The sequence below is a fragment of the Entelurus aequoreus genome, linkage group LG22, assembly GCF_033978785.1.
Source record: "Entelurus aequoreus isolate RoL-2023_Sb linkage group LG22, RoL_Eaeq_v1.1, whole genome shotgun sequence".
Lineage (NCBI taxonomy): Eukaryota > Metazoa > Chordata > Actinopteri > Syngnathiformes > Syngnathidae > Entelurus > Entelurus aequoreus.
In genome coordinates, this window is record NC_084752.1 from 26,829,066 (window position 1) to 26,849,540 (window position 20,475).

The window sequence follows — 20,475 nt, forward strand, 5'->3', positions numbered from 1 at the left end:
TTGAGTGACCCATCGTGCGCCACCTGCTGCTCAGGGGCGAGACATGCAACTTAGTTTGCTGACTAGTTGAGTAGTTGGGACAAATACTCCAAGGGAAGAGGAAAGTGGGGATATAATTGGCTGAGTTTTATACTCATAAATGTAAGTTTCTCAATACCCGACCTGTTTTTTGTGCCTTTAAAAAATAATTATAACTCTACTTTAAAACACTAACTCTAACAACCAAAAAAGCTGTGAAGACTATGATGCTGTGTTCCAAATTTAGATAGATAGATAGTACTTTATTGTTTCCTTCAGGAGAGTTCCCTCAGGAAAAATGTTATTTAAATTTAAATTTATTTAAATGTAAAGCCTATGGCTTTACATTTATATATATATATATATATATATATATATATATATATATATATATATATATATATATATATATATATATATATATATATATATATATATATATATATATATATATAATTTTGCATTCTATTTTAGTTACTTTATTGAATTTACAACCCCCATGCCACTGTTTTGTACTGTTATTGTACTGTTTCTGTACTTGTTTTGGTTATTTTTATTTCTTGATTGTATACAAATGTTGCATATTATAAATAAAGGTTTATAAAATTCAACAAAAAAAAAGAAAAAGAAAGGGTTTATATTGTACCGGGGCCCCAAGCACAGGGGGGCCCTGGGCTTTTGCAATGTTTGAAGATTTGTTTCATGTCATTTAAATATTTAAGTTAAAAAAAATGATCATAATTGTTGAGATAAAATTAGTATAACTTTATTATTAGACAATAACAAATGAAGGTCTAAGACAGGGAAGCCCAAACTTTTTCCACCGAGGGCCACAGGATGCTGGGGCCATTTTGCTATTTTTCACTTGCAAATCCAAGACAAAATAGATTTTTTTCTTCAAATAACTAGAAAATGCAATTTTGGCAGAACTTTCATGTGATTTCTGAAGAGCCAAAGCCGAACGGAAATGCTAACAGTTAGCACGCTGGCCAGATAGCGTCAAGTAGCAAAAAGAATGAGCAAAATGAAATTAAAAAATACAACAAATTAATAAATAAATAAAAAAAAGAAGCTAGAGTAACACGGGGGTGTCAAACTCATTTTAGATCGGGGGCCACATGGAGAAAAATCTACTCCCAAGTGGGCTGGACTGGTAAAATCACGGCACGATAACTTAAAAACAAAGACAACTTCAGATTGTTTTCTTTTTTTAATAATAGAACAAGCACATTCTGAAAATGTACAAATCATAATGTTGTTGGGTTTTTGTTACACTTACATGTTGCGGTTAATAGTATTCTATCTTTATGTGTAGTTATTTATACTTTCTGAAAAAATGACGTGATAATGTTCATCATGTCAACTCTGGTTTTGATTGATTGATTGATTGAGACTTTTATTAGTAGATTGCACAGTGAAGTACATATTTCGTACAATTGACCACTAAATGGTAACACCCGATTAAGTTTTTCAACTTGTTTAAGTCGGGGTCCTCTTAAATTGATTCATGATACAGATATATACTATCATCATAATACAGTCATCACACAAGATAATCATCAGAGTATATACATTGAATTATTTACATTATTTACAATCTGGGGTGTGGGATGTGGAGGGGGGGGGGTGTTAGGTTTGGTTGTTATCATCACTTCAGTCATCAACAATTGCATCATCAGAGAAATGTACATTGAAACAGTGTAGGACTGACTTGGTAGGATATGTACAGCAAGTAGTGGACATAGAGAGAGAGAGATCAGAAAGCATAAACAAAAGTATCTACATTTGATTATTAACAATCCGGGGAGGGTGTTAGTTTAAGGTTGAAGTTGCCTGGAGGTGTACTTTGTGCGGTTTTGAAGGAGGATAGAGATGCCCTTTCTTTTACACCTGTTGGGAGCGCATTCCACATTGATGTGGCATAGAAAGAGAATGACACTTTGAATCTGCGCTGATGTATGTCTTATGCGATCAGTGTCATCCAAGTTCACCTTTCAGCATTCAGACAATCACTTTAGTACAAGAATGCGGTGATATACAAAAGGTAAAAAAATACACATTATCGACCTGGTGCAGCAGCAGAGGAGAAAACGACTAAGAAGTTTCACTTTGCAGTTCATTGTCTGGGACCCTCGATTAAAGTTTGAAACTTTAAAACTAGTATTTCAATCCATATACTGGCCACTTTACATTGGATTTGTTGGCACATTGTCATGGAAAAAAATACTTGTCTAGTCTAGAACTAGGTATGTTAACCCCATCTTTTAAACTAAAGACCTTAAGGTTGTACATGTTTTAAAAAGCTAGTTTACACCAAATTCATGCAATTGTTTGTTTTTAGTGCATGTATACATACTAAATGTGCGTGTACAGGGTGGAATAGGGGGCCCAGAATTTGGTGTTACATCCATGAATACTTGTGAATAGCAGGCCAGAAATGGCTACAGACTGAAATTAGTCTTAGGCTAAAATATGCCATATGTTCCGTATTTCAGATAAGAGGCAAAAAAGATGGCATAGAGAAGATGATTACAATATACCCTTCACCACCAGGATCACAATATAGTGTTCAACAAAATGACACCAGACAAGATATCTTGTAAATGCTTTAATACCCTAACATATTAAATAAGAAATTACACAAGGAGTCCAAGTATTTGATTGCAATATAGTCTATTATTAACATTATTTAAATACAGTTTTCAATTGTATTGACTTTTACTGCAGCATTAAACCAAATCATCCTTGACATTAGTCAACGTGTTACCAACTAAAGTCAAATATGGTCAACATCAGAGATCAGCTACTCTATTTCCATGCACCAAAACTCAGGAATAAAACATTAAAGGCAATGTTTGATCAACCTTCATACCGTATTCAGACTCCCCCTAAAATCAGAACCAACAAAAATGTTTGAGGTGGAATAATGTGTACAATTTCAAACCTTGAAGCGAGTGGGTTTTAATTGTCAAAGTATGACCCGGATGCTGACATATGTGAATCACAGGAACAGGGAAAAAACCCTTCACAGTCAACATTGAGGACAAACTAAAGTTTCCAATGCTTGCTAACAGGCAGCAGCTCCTCCATTGTGGTGCAGCCTATTCGACCCTTTTGCAGTGAATTATCCAACCATTATCAATGGCAATACATTCTGCAACATCTGGTCAAAAGCTGCTTGCTTTCAATAAAAGAAATAAATTAGCAACATACAGTACATAAACATTAGTGTTATCAGAGTACTGCCTCATTGTTGTAAAATAATGTAAAGAAAACACTGATAATTTGGTTTGCCCGTCTGCAGACAATATATGCTCCATTTTAACACCTGAAATGAGATTAATGACTACATTGTTTGACCTTGTTACATCCCTGATTGTTCAGTTCAATCTCAACAGCGCAATGTTGATATCTATTATGAGGGTAATTGGCTACAATAAGGTCCTCAGTTTAAGTAAACGAGAGGTTAAATGGGACATCTTTCTTGGACAGAGGCTAAAGACGTGGTCGGTGATCTCTGTGAAAGTCTACATACTAGAATTGAGTATTTTAATTGATGGTGGTATTTCTTGTTTGGTAGAAAATATAGTGTACGGGAATACTGTTCTATGCTAATCATACAGTAGTTACTTCAAACATGGTTTTACATCACCTACCACTGATGGATCGCAACAGAACATCATGTGCAACACAAAGTGTTTGTCTGGAACCTGAAAGCAAGTATTACTTCTGGCCTCCTGCGTTCTTCTGTCACCTCACCCAAGTTCTGAGCAAATGTGCTTCTTGTTGTTAAAGCCACCATGGCTGCTATCATCTTCCTGTCCCTCCAAATTCCTCCCATTTTCCAAATTGTTAACCGACTTTGCACGTCCCGTGTCTTCATTCTTTTGGTTGCCAGCAGTTGGCTGGGAAAACAGCAAACCTGAGAAGAAACCATTCAGAGGAAGAAAACAATGTCAGCTGTAACTGATACAAAGGTCAGGAAATATATTTATAAATAGAAAGGCAGATCACCATGGTGTATCCCATCAGACATTTTACTACCTGCATTAAGCTAAATCCAAATGGTCTGATTTAAGCAAAAAAAAAGCATCTGATGATATCAGCTTGCATCTAAACTCTCCGTTATAAGCTCTACTTAGAGTGTCCGCCCTCAGATCGCTAGGTCATACCAAGTCATACCAAAGACTATAAAAATGTGACCCATTACCTCCTTGCTTGGCACTCAGCATCAAGGGTTGGAATTGGGGGTTAAATCACCAAAAATGATTCCCGGGCGCGGCCACCGCTGCTGCCCACTGCTCCCCTCACCTCCCAGGGGGTGATCAAGGGTGATGGGTCAAATGCAGAGAATAATTTCGCCACACCTAGTGTGTGTGTGACAATCATTGGTACTTTAACTTAACTACAAGCAGTGTTTACTTGTATAAAGCTGGACAGTCAGTTAACATCTAAATATCATCTAATAAGCACACAAGTTTGATCTGTTTTGTATTTTAGTGAATTAATTTACAAAAGTTAAACATGTAGGCTAGATGGAGCTGGCAGCTACTTTACACAACAACAGCTAATGAGCACACCAGCAAGACATATGTAACAAGTGTCCTTAATTTAGCACTATTGAACAATATCTAAAGCACAACATTTGTCAATATAAACAAGTAGTAAATAATTATAGTTGCATTTTACTTACAGAAACAAAGTTTCCAAGAAAGTATTCACAAACAAAGGTCTCTGGGTCATTCCGCTTCCTGAGCCTCCCCCTAATTTAATAAATATTGACCACTAGGTGTCTCTAAAAGACAAATTACCATTCCTCTTCAAAAGCACAAATGTGTCACAAGGTTTGTGTTATCAAACGTAGCATTGTTCTTTTGAGTTATTTCACTTGATTAAACCGTTTCAAACATCAACACTACAAAATAATAAAAGTATGCAATATGATGCCTGCTGATATTGTATGGGATTAATATCCATATCAGCCAAATTTAAGGCTCTGGTATCTGAAGTGAAAAAGTTGTATCGGGACACTCTTTACTTAAAGTAATGTAAAAACTTTGAACTATGTGTTCTACCCACTACAAAGTATAAATAATTAATTGCTAAACAAACAATACTAAATATTAGAGCTGGGCGTTATGGCAAAAAAATGATCACGATTAATTTTCCATATAACTCGATCAATTAATATCAAGATTTGTAATTATTGTTATTGAAGTCGGATTGTCTGTGCAGGATTATACCGAGTACCATTGCATCCCTACTGTAGTATCTTGTAACAGACATTTCCACCATGTTTGGTTGAGGTAATACATACTTACAGCTGACAACTGTCACTTTTGTTCATATCTATGATTGTGGTTACCAGAGGTGCAAACAGTACAGGTAACCCACACTACGGTCCGTACCTCGGTTTTAGGGCCACGGTTTTGCTTATTTTTTTCTGTATATTTTGGGGAGGGGGGTGTAAAGACAACTTTTTTCCACTCAAATGTATTTTGTTATTTTGCTTGTCATTAAAAACTTCATTCTCAGTAAACAAGTGGCATACAGAATACTATAAGGCTTTTATTTCAAGTTAATATTTACTAAACAACACTTTCAAATGGTAATTATTTTGTATTATCTGATTATTTGTATACATCATTGCTTCTCACCAGTGCTTTGGCAAAGGGCAAGAAATGAGCCACATATTGGAGTTTTGTAAAACTCAAAATCTGTATCTTATATTTAATGAAAATACATTAAAGTGCAGTATGAATTTGTGGTACCGACAAATAAAACATGTTTAATGATTATTTCAGGAACAAAATGTTTTCATCCACAAACTCAAAAGTGATTTGAACAAAGTGTCTGCAGTTTTTCTGTGTTTTTAGTACAAGTTAAACCTGATCAGTTGAATCGGAGCAAACACAAAACAAAACGTTTGATTCAAATATATTTAGATACAAAATGTGTTGTTCCTGATTGAATGAGTAGGTGTGTTTATTCTCCCAGTCGGGACTAATAGACAAAGATATTCTGTGCCTGCCTGTGAGACTGCATTCAGGGCAGTATTACTCCACACACCACAACGTGAACTCAAGCAGCCAGTCAAACTAAAGTCTGTCACTACCCACTAGTCCTTTTAACTTATATGCTAGTGTTAGCCATTTATTTAGTTCTATTTTTATTTTGTTATTTTGGGCTGCACTTTCAGCCTTGTAAGTGGGAAGCCGCACAAAGCTGATTGAACATGAATTATGTCGTAAGAAGCCTGGCTTTCGCAACACTGGACAGGGTTGGTCGCACACAAACACGGGGTGACGGACACAAACACATTCACACGTACACAGACACGCACAGGACAATGGTCAATACAGGCGGATTGTCCCGTGCAGGATCACATCAAACACCATTGCTCCTCTTCTGTTTACTACTGCAGGACATTTCCGCCATATTTGATCCAAGTAATCATGGTAACAGCTGATCACCATGATCAAACTGAAATTAATCGCGATCATCGATCACGATTATGTAATCGCCCAGCCCTACTAAATATACAATCATAATCATGACATGAAAATACAATCACATTATAAGTACAGTCCTTCATTTTTTTCTCTAGTGTACCTTGTGTTCTAGTGGCTGGTGGGAAACTGTTCATGGGTGTTAATGGACTGTTGCAACTTCTCCTCTTTGGCCCTTCTGCTGTGACAAAGCTGTTAGGTAGCACAAAAGGTAATGAATGAATACACGCCTTCTTCTTACATAGCAGCTACTCAAATTAGACATTCCATGCAAGCTGGGTATAATCACCGTTCTTTTTTCCATGAAGCTATTGACAAATTCATCTATATCAGTGCGTCCCTCCAGAAAGTTTTCAGCTGTCTCCTCAGATTCCTCCTCGGCCTGGTGTGCTGCGACCTTTAATCGAGCCTGTAGAGTGCTTAGACTGCAGCTCTTGTGTGGAAAAGTAGTACATTTAGTGGCATGTTCATTTGCATTTGTCATTTTTGATGCAATGATAATTAACACTGACAAGATGTTAAACAATGAAATACAAAATCTGTGTTAATCTAAAAGAAACAGCGAAAAATAATACTTCTTAAAAATAGTTCTCCACTAATCCTCCCCGTAATTTCTTCATGTCTTGTGCCTATATTCAATGTAAACTCTTAGTTTGTTACCATTAAAGAAAAAAATCGAATCAAGGCATTCCACATGACATAACTGTTAATTGAAATGCAGGTCTCCACCCCTAAATATAAACAGACAAAAGAATACTACTTTTTTGTGGATGGTGAATACAGCATACAGTAGACTCAAGCAGCACATGTCACACAATCCACTCCTCATCATGATTGGTTGGTTTCATTTTGTGCAGCGGTTTAACACCACTCATGTGGAAAAAGATGATTTTTTAACACCGGAATGGAGATAAGCTGCGTTTTTGAAAATATCCATGTTTGTGTGGATATATCATTAGTGGACCAATGATGATTTTTGTCTTTTCTGATTTATAAATGTTAAAATATTGGATACTTGTGTTAAACAATGTCAAATAGTTAAATTATAAGGTTCATACATTTTGCAGTGTGTTTGCAGGTAGTTTTGCAGTCTGGCTACATCGGGACGTCATCGCGAGGTGGACGTACTTATATTTCTACATTTAGTAAAACGCGCAGTCAGAGGTTTCAGGCTTTGAGGAAAGACAATAAAAGTAGGCTAAAGTGTTATTTTCATCTAATCTTAGCATGCGCATAACAACACTGACATGTAACATAAATGCTGCTGTTTAGTTTGAACCTAATGTTGTCACCAGTTAAAGTTTATTTTCGACTGTGTTTGGGGGAAAAAAATAGCGGCGACGACTTAAAAATATATATTTAAATAATAAATATTTTGAAAGATAAATTATGGTACTTTTGGAAAGGGTGGAGTGTTAAGAGTTTTACTATTTACAACTGTCTGTGAGGCCATGCATGTGCAAAGCTGAGTCTTGACTGGTGATTAGATGAATGTGATTAAGGCAAGGAAATGGGAGCCTGTGTGTATGTGGATGCAGTGAGAGAGCCAGCTTGAGAAGTGGAGATTGCAATGTTATTTTGGAGCGGTTGCAGCCGACAGTAACTAGAATCTTTTAATAAAGAGATTGTATATCGACCACCCCTTTGGCATCTTTTCAACGTACGGTCCAAAGCTGCTATTTTATATCAACAGTTCCACACAAAAACATCAGAATTAAGGAGTAGTTTTTTTTAACTTCGGACAAGATGTTGGTAAACAAGGACAATCTCCAGCACAATCCAACAAAGTTGGCAGCTTTGTGAAGCCTATTCCAGCCGGTACAAGCTGGAATGGCTGCCAGTCAATCACAGGGCACATACAACATATCAGCAGTCACACACACATTCCCACCTGTGGACGTTAAAATGCACGTTTATGATGTTTGGGTTTAGCACATGCTCCATTATGACTTACCTCACTGAGATCATGCTGTCTCTGCATTTTTGTCTCAAAGGCGGACTTCAGCTGAGTCAGTTGTTCAAACTGCCAACACAAAACACATGTGAGCTGCTGCACAACGACATGGATTTAGGGGTTATGTGTTTGAGAATGAGATTGATTTATTAGTATGCAACCTTGTATATCATTTCTTGTCTTTTCTCTTCCAGGTGTGGTTCCATCTGAAGATTTCTCTCTGTAAAAAGACGTATGGGCCTGTCAACTCAAAAGTGGTCATTGTAGATTTCCTCAAAGCTTACAGTTGAGTGATGGGAGAGGAACGTACTTGCCATATCCACTATGTTAGTAACCAACTCTTCTTTATCATTTGTGACCTGCTTTAGTTGTGGCAATGTCACGAAGAACCTCAGTAACACATCCTCATTTTCGGACATTTCGGACAGCTGCGTCAGACTGGGGCACGATGCAGCAAGGGTGGGCGTACAAGTAATCAATTATGTAACAGAAGAAAAAGACAGAAGGTATATTTTAGTTCAATCAAAATCACACAACCTTTTTAATGTTTTGATAATTGAAATGGTATTACTTGAAGTCACAGAGTTCAGCAAAAGACTCAGGAATCTCAGGCATCTTATACACATGTCCATTTAGTCCAGCCTGAAAACAAACATTAATTTACATCAAAGCAAATTATTTAACAGAAAGGCTGCTTCTGCCTGCTTTTCTTATCGGTGTACCTGTAAATCTCCAATGGGTACGGGCAATGGCAGGTCAGTAATAAGTCCATAAGGAGCTGGACCATGAATGCACCCATGGACGTCAACCCCTGGATGTAGCACTGGACCTGGTCCAGCTGGAGGCGGCGTATGACTTGGGCCAACATGGCGAGAACCATAGTGGTAACCCTGAGACTGGTAAGGAGGCATGCCTGATTGCTTGTATATGCTGCTGTTGGGAATATCAAAATACAGTTAGTTCTATTTGCATCTGTTTTCTCAAATATTGTTTTATTTAAAATATTTTAGCTTGCTGTGTCAAAGCCGCTGGTAAAATCGTTCATAAAAAAGAGCAGACTCACTATGGAAAGCCAGACGGGCCGGTGGACATCAGGGCAGGAGGACTCTTCCAGAATTCATCTAACAGACTTTGAATGACTTTCCCAAGGTCTGAGTGCATGCCAAACTACAACATAAAAAGAACAGAAAGATCATCTTTTGTATACTCTCAAATTGTTGTTGTAGTGAAATTGTGTAATATCAACTTTGTTTGACAGTGCAAACATTTCAACACTTTTTCACTTTAAAATGATCGCAAACCCTCCCCCTTATCGTCTCAGGGCCCTTTGCTCCCTTTCCACTTCATCCTTGTTTTTTGAGCCATCTCTTTTTTATCGGCACTCCACTTTGGTTTGTCGAGAGGAAAACAACCCAAGTATAGGGCATTTTTCTTCAAGAAAAACTAAATGGCACCGAGTACCCATTGAGAACAGGCGCTGTATGACCACCACATATATTTAATTAATTAGACGTGAGGCGGACGTGACGTCATGTAAATCCAAACAATTAAAAAAATACAATACAGCGCTATTAACTAGCTGGCAACTAGAGCTCTAATCGCGAGCTGACAACTAGCAGGTTAGTCGCTAGACCCCCAAAACTGATATAGAGATGGAGCGGGATCTACTACTTTTATATGACGTATAAAATTGTGTTTTAAATTAAACTGGTCCTAAAAGGCCGTTTTCCACCGCAGGAACTATTAAAAGAACTTTCCCATTTACCCTGATAAATAAAGTTCCCCATGTGTTTCTACTAGGGCTGGGCGATATGGCAGAAAAATATCACAATTAATTTTTTCAAATCATCCGACCGCGATTATTATCATGATTATTCTAAATTAAAGGCTGATTGTCCCGTGCAGAATTATAGAGAGTATTGTTACATCATCACCAAATCACCAAAAATGATTCCCGGGCGCGACACCGCTGCTGCCCACTGCTCCCCTCACCTCCCAGGGGGTGAACAAGGGGATGGGTCAAATGCAGAGGACAAATTTCACCACACCTAGTGTATGTGTGACAATCATTGGTACTTTAATTTTAACTTAACTTAATCTCTCCTATTTACTACTGCAATATCTTGTAACAGACATTTCCCCCATGTTTGATCGAGGTAATATATGCTAACAACTGATAACTGTCATTTGAGTGTCTGCAAGTACACATTCGGGGCAGGATTACTAGTGAGCTGCAGTGAGACTAAACTCTGTCACTAAAGCCGTTGCTCCTTCTCAATGTTGTGTTTCAACTTCTATACTAGTGTTGGTCACATTTCTTTACTTTATTCTTCTGGGCTGCACTTCCAGCTGTGTAAGAGGGAAGAGGCACAACGTTGATTAATTACGTCGTGACGAGCTTGACTTTTGCGACGGTGGAACAGGAGGTCGCGCACACACAAGGACACAAACACTTTCCCAAAAACACATGCAAACGTACACACTCACACACACAGAGACACACACATGATCACGGTCAATAAAGACAAATTGTTCTGTGCAGGGTAATAGCAAGTTTGTTAATTCCCTACTGTTTACAACTGCGGTAACTTCCAACAGACATTTCCGCCATGTTTGATTGAGGTAAAAATGCGAACACCAGATCACTGTGATCGAACTCAAATTAATCGCAATCATCGATCACGATCATATAATCACCCAGCCCGAGTTTGCACCAAAAGCTTCCTTTGGTAGATTTCGTTCTTCAGGAACTTTTGGGAGTTCCTGCCAGCTAGGTGGGACTTTTGGAAGGTTCACAGAACCTTATCGTGGGCGGGCTGTGCTGTTGAACGCTGAGTGGTTGAACACAGTTCGGGGCGTTCCTAAAACTTATTTTTTAAACACACAACCGTCATTACGAAGTGTGCGAGGACGACTTGTTTATTTCTTGGTATTTCTATTACAACAACCTTTACATTGGAAAGAAAAAAGAACAAAAGGAACTTTCGACTTGCAGGAATTTTTGTGGGGTACTTTTGTGCTGAGGAAAGCTGAACAGTGGAACTATCTTGCTGTGTTTTACTCAGCCGTAGTCTTTAAACTACATGCAGTTTATTGTTGTTTATTATTTTTAACAAAACTCATTTTGATACGTAAAGCTGCGAGAAAAATCTAGACTCTCTTAAACGTATTTACAGTGGAGTATGAAGCCAGACTCTAAGCAACGACTTCAGCTGCTTACTACTCAGACTTTGTTGGAGAAATGTAAAATAAAGGAGGCAGTACACGAGTGGAACGACGGTAAATGACTTCAAAGATTAACTACAGTGTTCCCTCGTTTAACGCTGGGGTTATGTTCAAACAAATACCCTCTTTAAGTGAAATCTGTGTAGTAGAAGTTTATTTTAATTTTAGTTTTTTACATGTTTTTGTTCATTATATATTTTTTTCGTTTACACTATAAGTTTTTTTATTTAGTGTGCATGTTTTTTCATTTACAGGTTGTTTTTTTTTATTATGTTTTTTTGTTTACAGTACTGTACAGTATATGTTTTTTCGTTTCTTATATATGTTTTGAGTCTGTAAAACCCTAACCACACACTTTATAAACTTTTCTCAGACAGGCATTTACAATTTCTCACATTTATCTCGTTAAAAAACTCTCAAAGTTCAAATCTTTGTGGATTTAAAAAAATAAGTACAGTACACTACTGTATTAAATAATGAAACCAAAGATCAAAACCTGTTTTTTAGGGCTTTAGGATTTTTTTGACCTATAAATAAGCCCGGGTTTTATCATAAAGCCCGCAGCATTTCCACACATAACCAGAGTCACACGATCTTTTTCCTTAAATCATGCGCTTTTGTCTTTGTCCTGGATTATAATGGTGCGAGAGGGCATTTGTTTCCAAAATAAGCCTGTCTCATTCATATTAAAAACTTGTTCAGGATTATATCCCCCCACAATACACATTATGTACTGTACAGGACACATGGCATGAAGAAGATTGATTGACAATGGTCTACAGTCCCTTAGCGAATCAGGATGCAGAACACAATACGCATTCATATGCTGTAAAAAAAAGAAAAAGCATGCAACACTGTAAAAAATTACACACAAAAAAAAATCTGTCACAGCGAGGCCGTGTAAAGTGAACCATGTTGTAGCGAGGGAACACTGTATTTACATGTTGTGAAAGTAGTCAGTGACACTCCATTCCAAAAGGAATCGCCTGATCCTCATGAATGTATCCTTTACTAAGAAGACAACTTTCAGACTGTTGGACATTGCGGACAAAAGCCTGACTTTATATGAACAATTCGGTACACTTTTCTTTTTTTTTTTATCATATCGCTCTGTATATTATTGCGTTGTATTTCATTTACTTACTTTTTAGTAAAAGAACTGTAACCTAATAGTGTCTGTTATTTACATGGTATCAGTGTAGAAATATACTAAACAACTCCTCCATACGTCATCAGCCTGATTTGTTTAAACTACACGGAACTGTGAAATGCGGTGGAAATAGTTCCAGGAACCAAACGTTTGGTGGAAAAGGGCCTATTAACGTCTTTCACCATTAAGAAACGACATACTCCAATCTAAACTTGTATAAACAAGTTACTGTCTGAGCAACTAAGCTATTCAATAATAACAATAATTAGTTTCACACTTCACAGTAAATAAACAAGACAATATTAGGACCTCGTTCTTTTACTTAAGTCTAAATAAATGAAATACAAAGCAATAATATCCAAAACAATATGATTTTAAAAATATTGAATTGTTCATAAAAAGACAGGCTTGTGTCCGCCACATCCAACAGTCAGAAAGTCATCTTCTCAGTAAATTATGAATTCATGAGGTTCAGACGATTCCTTTTGGTCCATTTCAGCTGAAAGGCGATTCCTTTTGGTCCATTTCAGCTGTAAATAACAATATATAAATAATAAATGTCAGTGTTTATCTCACGCTGACAACACAAACACTTAGCTTTTGCTTTTTAGCATTAGTATTCTGTTTAGTCAGGTTGAGGCTTATAACTACACAAATGGTGTATTACTGACTACTGTACAACAAGTAATGAAGCAAACAGTTAATATTTGATGTTATTTACCTTCGTTCCATTTTTTTACTGCCTCCTTTATTTCACATTTGTCCAACAAAGTCAGAATAGTAAGTAGCTGAGGTCGTTGCTTCGAAACCGGTTTCATACTCATCCGTAAATACATTTAAAAGACTCCGCCCACTTCTCGTATTGAAATGAAGTTTGTAAAAAATAATAAACAACAATAAACTGCATATAGTTTAAAGGGGAACTGCACTTTTTTATTTTATTTTGCCTATCGTTTACAATAATTATGAAAGACATGACGACGGACAGATTTTTTAAATGCATTCTGACTTGAAAATAAAAGTAAATAAAAGTCTGCTTACAGCGGAGCCAATGGGAGCTCCTCTATTTCGCTCATAAAATCCAATAAATAACCATTCAAAAACCGCCAAAAATACTCAATTTACATTTTGTGATTTGAATATTAACAAAGTATTATTGATATTGTTATTATAAGCGCTAACACGGACAATCTCTTTATAGCGGCACCGTGATTACTTCCGTGTCTCCCAATGTTTACATCACCAAGTGGTCTGCTATTTTCCTCGCTTCGTAGCTCCCTTTAAGTTTATTCTAGATCATAAATCATGCATCTCACCTGATTTTGAGACATCTGATTAGGTATTCCAAGAAGTTGGTATACTTTGACAGCCATTACATTTGAGTCTCAAAACTGGCAAGGACAACACGAAAAGACGGCCAAGAGTTTAAAAAAAAGTCGCCACACATATTCAATGGCGGCTGTGTGTTTTGAGCATTTAAGCTCGCAAGCTGGTGCCAGTCACTCTGTAAGTTTATCAAAGTGAAGTTATCAATCACGTTTTTTTAATCATTTTAATTTTAAACGGTAATACTAACAGTCGGGAGTTTTACTGCGGTTATAATTAATATTGTTTATCGTTACATGCCTACCTTATAATACTGCAATACATGATATGAACAAATCAGTTATACTTACATTAGTGATGAGGGGGCTTGCAATCACAGTGCCATTATTGCTGTCAACGAGGTGATGACCAACAGGAGGGTAGACACTAACTACCGGCTTATCCTGAGGGAATTGAGGAGGAAGAAGACTAGAGAGAAAAGATTTTGACAACATCAGTTTAAAGCAAACATGGAAAGCTTTTACAGAACTCCAAATATAAGACAATAATATTGTGATACCATATCATGGACATTTGTAAGGCAGTAGGTGTTTGGGAAACATTTGATTTTAGTAATTTTGGGACAGTGCAAAAAGCTAATAAGGCATATCCTAAAAACATTGGTCGCTTCTAATACTCATATTGTTAACATTATCACATGTTGAACAGTTGACTCTGATTAGAGGTTGGCATGCGCTACTCCTAACGAAGAAGAACCAGCATCAGCTATGGAAGATTAGTGTGTGTGAACCCTGTAAAATTGTAAAGCTCATGATCCTCAAACACTGTGACGGTGACTGCTAATAAAAACTCACATGTTAACGGTGATGGTGGAGTTGTTGACTGTAAACGGGATCCTGTACTCCACATCTTTCTGGATTTCTGCAATGCTGCTTGGGATAGAAAGAAACATAGGGAAAAGCATCATAGCTAAGATGAGTGGGGTGAAACAATGATTAATGTGCAAAGTTTTAGAAAAATAAGCATGTCTGTTCATTAAAAAAGGGTTTTTATATACAATAGCTGTCATTCATTTGTACAGATGTTCTCCTTCTAAGAAGTTGTGTTCAAATTCTTGACTAGTAGTTTACGATCAACTTAATTATTCTGCATAATTGCGCTGTCAAAGTTGATGTAATATTTGCGACCTACAAAAGCAATAGATATCACGAGGAACCAAACACAATAAAGAGATGTTTAAATCGGGGCACTTGGTGTGGTAGGGATGTCACTACTTTGCATGCATGGGTGTTTGTGGTAAGATTGTATATCCGTAATATGAAGTGTTTTATATGTGCTTTGAAGAGGTACTGCCCATTGCATAATCAATATGATGTCATTCTAGATACCTGGTAGCAGCCTGGGAAACAAATGGAGATTGCGCTTTCTGTGATTGCCTGATCTTAACTACTTTGTGATCAAATTTAAATGAAATTGGAACATTGGAACACGAGAAGTGTTATTTTTGGCCTAGATAATTTGCTTGTGTTATGACCCTTTTGTGAAAGTACTGTACAATTGTATCAATCTATGGCTGGTTGTGGTGTGTGTGTCCATGGTAAAGCAACAGGGAATAATTTTTGTTTCATCTGACATCACATGGACAAAGATAAGACCTTTCATTTATTTTTTCAATTTATTTATTTCAGGCAGACATAAAAAGTACAAAGTTGACAACACATAATAATATAAATTAATATAGTGCAAAAGGTAATGTATAGTATGTAATGCATGATAGTCCAGTTTTGCCTAAAAGGGAGTGGGAAGAAGAGAACTTATTTAATCCCACCCCCAGTTCTCCATTCAGTGATTATACACATGAGTTTCACTCTTACTTTGTTCAAGGATTATAATACAGATGTTGTATCATAGTGGCATTACCACAGGTAACAATAATTATTACACTGTAACAATAATTTGTATGTAGGAATAATGAATATACCAACAATAGTAATAGACAACATATCAATAATAGTAATAGACAACATAGCAATAATGGTAAGGAAACATTGAGCACGTTAACACTTTGAGACAGAGTACAGCAGCAAGTCAAATTAAAGACCCTCATCTCTATATTTGAACCAGACCCCATGTTTGTATAATAGTTTAAATCGATTAATAGTTTGGAAGAAAGTTCTGTGGTCAGATGAAACAAAAATTGGGCTGTTTGGCCACAATACCCAGCAATATGTTTGGAGGAGAAAAGGTGAGGCCTTTAATCCCAGGAACACCCTACCTACCGTCAAGCATGGTGGTGGTAGTATTATGCTCTGGGCCTGTTTTGCCGCCAATGGAACTGATGCTTTACAGAGAGTAAATGGGACAATGAAAAAGGAGGATTACCTCCAAATTCTTCAGGACAACCTAAAATCATCAGCCCGGAGGTTGGGTGTTGGGCGCATTTGGGTGTTCCAACAGGACAATGACACCAAACACACCTCAAAAGTGGTAAAGGAATGGCTGAATCAGGCTAGAATTAAGGTTTTAAAATGGCCTTCCCAAAGTCCTGACTTAAACATGTGGACAATGCTAAAGAAACAAGTCCATGTCAGAAAACCAACAAATTTAGCTGAACTGCACCAATTTTGTCAAGAGGAGTGGTCAAAAACTCAACCAGAAGCTTGTGGATGGCTACCAAAAGCGCCTTATTGCAGTGAAACTTGCCAAGGGACATGTAACCAAAATATTAACATTGCTGTATGTATACTTTTGACCCAGCAGATTTGCTCACATTTTCAGAAGACCCATAATAAATTCATAAAAAGAACCAAACTTCATTAATGTTTTTTGTGAACAACAAGTATGTGCTCCAATCACTCTATCACAAAACAAATAAGAGTTGTAGAAATTATTGGAAACTCAAGACAGCCAGGACATTATGTTCTTTACAAGTGTATGTAAACGTTTGATTGATTGAAACTTTTATTAGTCGATTGCACAGTGAAGTACATATTCCGTACAATTGACCACTAAATGGTAACACCGGAATATGTTTTTCAACTTGTTTTAAATTGATTCATGATACAGATATATACTATCATCATAATACAGTCATCACACAAGATAATCATCAGAGTATATACATTTAATTATTTACATTATTTACAATCCGGGGTGTGGGATATGAAGGGGTGGGGGGAGGGGGGGTTAGGTTTGGTTGGTATCAACAATTCAGTCATCAACAAATAACATCATCAGAGAAATGGATATTGAAACTGTGTAGGACTGACTTGGTAGGATATGTACAGCGAGCAGTGGACACAGAGAGAGAGATCATAATGTATAAGAAAAAGTGTGTACATTTGATTATTTAGATTTGATTATTTACAATCCGAAGAGGTATTATGTGGGAGGGAGGGTGTTAGTTTAGGGTTGAAGTTGCCTGCAGGTGTTGTTTTAGTGCGGTTTTGAAGGAGAATAGAGATGCCCTTTCTTTTACACCTGTTGGGAGTGCATTCCACATTGATGTGGCATAGAAGGAGAAGGAGTTAAGACCTTTGTTAGATCGGAATCTGGGTTTAACGTGGTTAGTGGAGCTCCCCCTGGTGTTGTGGTTATGGCGGTCATTTACGTTCTGGAAGTAGTTTGACATGTACTTCGGTATCAGGGAGGTGTAGCGGATTTTAGACTAGGCTCAGTGCAAGTTGTTTTACTCTGTCCTCCACCCTGAGCCAGCCCACTTTGGAGAAGTGGGTAGGAGTGAGATGCGATCTGGGGTGGAGGTCTAGAAGTAATCTGACTAGCTTGTTCTGGGATGTTTGGAGTCTAGATTTGAGGGTTTTGGAGGTGCTGGGGTACCAGGAGGTGCATGCGTAATCGAAAAAGAGTTGAACGAGAGTTTCCGCTAGAATCTTCATGGTTCTTTTGTTGACCAGAGAGGAGATTCTGCAGAGAAATCTCGTTCATTGGTTGACCTTTTTGATTACCTTGGTTGCCATTTTATCACAGGAAAGATTAGCCTCTAGAATGGAGCCTAGGTAGGTGACCTCATCTTTCATGGTGATAAGTATGTCACCCACTTTTATAGTGAAGTCACTGACTTTCTTAAGGTTGATGTGGGACCCAAATAGGATGGATTCCGTTTTACCCAAGTGTATGGATAGCTTGTTGTCAGCGACTGTTGTTGACCACGACTGTACATCAAACTAGACAGATGACTGCAACTACCAGTGATCTTGGTACTTGAATGTCCTAGTATAAACAGCATTCTTACACAACAAACGTCGCTATCATCAGAGGCGGGTGACAACACGTGTTAATAAGTCTAAAGATAGCCAACTGGATTAGCCAACACTGAGCTACCAGGAAGTGTTAGCACGTATTAGCCACGAAAACAAAACCCACTAACCAGCCCACGCACAACACTTGATTTCCACTTTACTCCATATCATCGGACGTGAGCACTGCTAGTTAACCGCTAACCAGGTAGTTAACTAAACAGTTTAGTCACGTGTTAGTCGCCAAGTTAGCATATCGTTAGTGAACCGAAACACATGACAGGTTTTAAACCGTTGATGGCCGCGTTGTTACCTGGGATGAGCAGCTTTTAGTGACTCAATCTGCCGCTGCCTTTGTTGCTGAAGGCTGTTGAGTGGAGGGTGAGGTCCGGAGCCTTTTGAGACGGGGAAAAGCCAGTTCATCCTATCCTAACGAAACGCTCAACTGAATTTGGCGACAGAATGTTTAAAAACCGGTAACGAGGCGACCCACTTAAACGGAGCTTTGTGTGGCTAACCCCATTAGCTAGGAAACGCCGTCAACACCTCGTTCCTGGCCGAATATGCCTTGTTGCGGAGATACCAAATAATATGACCTAGCGTGCGGTACCGAGTTAAATAATTGCAGTGTTTTAGTTTCCGTTTCCAAACTAACGCCACCGAAACGTGAGTTAACTCCAGCTAAGGGGAATCAACATTGAATTTGACGCTTTAGCAACTTATTTACGTAACACGTCACGGCAAAGCTACGTATTGCGCAATGTCCGGTATGCTCTTTCAGAGTAAAACATTTTGTAAATTGGCATTGGAATACAGCAGTGTTTTTCAACCTTTCTTGAGCCAAGGCACATTTTCTGCGTTGAAAAAATCCGGAGGCACACCACCAGCAGAAATCACTAAAAAACAAAACTCAGTTGACAGTAACAAATCGTTGTCAATTGTTGGATATGACTTTAAACCATAACCAAGCATGCATCAATATAGCTCTTGTCTCAATGTAGGTGTACTGTCACCACCTGTCACATCACGGCGTATACGTTTTTTTTTGCTGTTTTCCTGTGTGTAGCGTTTTAGTTCTTGTCTTGCGCTCCTATTTTGGTGGCTTTTCCTCTTCTTTTTTGTATTTTCCTGTAGCAATTTCATGTTCCTTTGAGCGATATTTCCCGCATCTACTTTGTTTTAACAATCAAGAATATTTCAGTTGTTTTTATCCTTCTTTGTGGGGACATTGTTGATTGTCATGTCATGTTCGGATGTACATTGTGGACGCCGTCTTTGCTCCGCAGTAAGTCTTTGCTGTCGTCCAGCATTCTGTTTTTGTTTACTTTGTAGCCAGTTCAGTTTTAGTTTCCTTGTGCATAGCCTTCCCTAAGCTTCAATGCCTTTTCTTAGGGGCACTCACCTTTTGTTTATTTTTGGTTTAAGTATTAGACCAGTGGTTCTTAACCTTGTTGGAGGTACCGAACCCCACCGGTTTCATATGCGCATTCACCGAACCCTTCTTTAGTGAAAGATAAAATGTTGTTTTTTTTCAAATTCAAGAAAAAGTCATATGTTTTTTTAACTGGTGCACAAAATGAACCGTGCATGAACATCACACTGTTCAAAGAACAAAACCAACACAGTGCATGAACTCACAACAAATTACATACCTTACACACATTACCATGAATTGATTAACGTGGATCCCGAGTTAAACAAGTTGAAAAACGTATTCGGGTGTTACCATTTAGTGGTCAATTGTACGGAATATGTACTGTACTGTGTAAACTGTACTGTTTCATATAATGTATTCTCTTCCTTTGCAATGTGCTAGTAAAAGTTTAAATCGATCAATCAAAAAACCTGCAAATCAGATGGAAAATTAGAGGGAGCATTTTTTGGGGGTATACATAATACGCTGATAAGGAGACGTTTTTATTTACACTATAAGCCGGATGTGTCTTTACCTCCGTGGCGGAGGCTCCGCCGAACCCCTGAGGCCGACTCACCGAACCCAGGTTAAGAACCACTGCATTAGACACATTTTACCTGCAC

General features: G+C 37.7%; 1 protein-coding gene across 4 annotated transcripts; it reads right to left on the minus strand.

The window, feature by feature from the left end:
- Positions 1 to 1,410: 1,410 nt before the first annotated feature.
- vps37a (VPS37A subunit of ESCRT-I) lies at positions 1,411 to 19,194 on the minus strand. Of its 4 annotated transcripts, none has more exons than XM_062032505.1 (12): positions 18,752 to 19,194; positions 15,037 to 15,114; positions 14,533 to 14,650; positions 9,545 to 9,648; positions 9,204 to 9,411; positions 9,053 to 9,123; positions 8,792 to 8,919; positions 8,643 to 8,701; positions 8,482 to 8,550; positions 6,817 to 6,960; positions 6,631 to 6,719; positions 1,411 to 3,940 (listed from the first exon to the last, which is right to left on the minus strand). In XM_062032505.1, the coding sequence occupies exons 1-11, from the start codon at positions 18,859 to 18,861 to the stop codon at positions 6,639 to 6,641; spliced, it is 1,170 nt and encodes a 389-aa protein (XP_061888489.1). In that variant the 5' UTR covers positions 18,862 to 19,194; the 3' UTR covers positions 1,411 to 3,940; positions 6,631 to 6,638. The 4 variants fall into 4 exon arrangements, with proteins under 4 accessions (XP_061888489.1, XP_061888486.1, XP_061888490.1 ...); XM_062032502.1 differs by having other exon boundaries at positions 1,412 to 3,940; positions 9,204 to 9,414; positions 18,752 to 19,193; XM_062032506.1 differs by having other exon boundaries at positions 1,413 to 3,940; positions 15,037 to 15,111; positions 18,752 to 19,192.
- Between the last annotated feature and the right edge of the window lie 1,281 nt (positions 19,195 to 20,475).